This window comes from Brassica oleracea, unplaced genomic scaffold (assembly GCF_000695525.1).
Source record: "Brassica oleracea var. oleracea cultivar TO1000 unplaced genomic scaffold, BOL UnpScaffold08009, whole genome shotgun sequence".
NCBI lineage: Eukaryota > Viridiplantae > Streptophyta > Magnoliopsida > Brassicales > Brassicaceae > Brassica > Brassica oleracea.
Window position 1 is genome coordinate 1 of NW_013624530.1, and position 661 is coordinate 661.

A 661-nucleotide genomic window follows, 5' to 3' on the forward strand; every position below is an offset into this window, starting at 1 on the left:
TAAGCATGGTTTCTTTGATGTTGAACTGATGTCAGGCAGAGAAATAGAATCATCTTCTTTTCTCTTACTGGATGGTGTGGTCACGGAGTCGTTAAGTTCTTGACTATCAGTGAAATAAACTGAACCCTGTAAAAAATTACATTGATAGTCATGTTAAGACAGAAAATCTCAAAAAAAAAAACTTAATATAACCATAGATTAGACAATGGTACCTCATCACCACTTGTAATTGTCAACGGCTTTTCAGAGTGACTGGATGTGATTCCACCAGTTAAGCAAATCATTCTGTCTTTGTAGACTTTTCCAACTTTGAATATCTCAGCACCATAAGATACATTATCCTTCTCAACATAGACTCCAAATGTGAAACTTTTTCCAATCAAATCAGTAATAGCATCTGGTATTAAGCTTGGGTCTTCAAGCTGCCAAATAGATTGCATAGATTTAGTGTTCTATTGTCAGTAAGATGACGCAAATTAATTGCCATATTTGCTTAAAAAATACCTCATCCCAGCTTCCATTCAACAATTTGAGAGGAGATTCAGGAACAATCCCATTAGCCACCTTGTCCAGAATCATTATTTTTGACACACCGGTATCATCTTTGACCATCAAGTGAAGCCAAAACCTATAGATTAGACAGACATAAGTTACAGTTTTA

The 661-nt window shown here is 35.4% G+C and overlaps 1 protein-coding gene across 1 annotated transcript; it reads right to left on the bottom strand.

Annotated features, from left to right (window-relative positions):
- Positions 1-26: 26 nt before the first annotated feature.
- On the bottom strand, positions 27-590 carry LOC106322144 (the record flags this gene model as incomplete). Its single annotated transcript, XM_013760293.1, has 3 exons — positions 505-590; positions 213-422; positions 27-126 (listed from the first exon to the last, which is right to left on the bottom strand). Coding segments are annotated over exons 1-3 (385 nt in total), but the record flags the coding sequence as incomplete, so codon positions are not given.
- Positions 591-661: the final 71 nt, after the last annotated feature.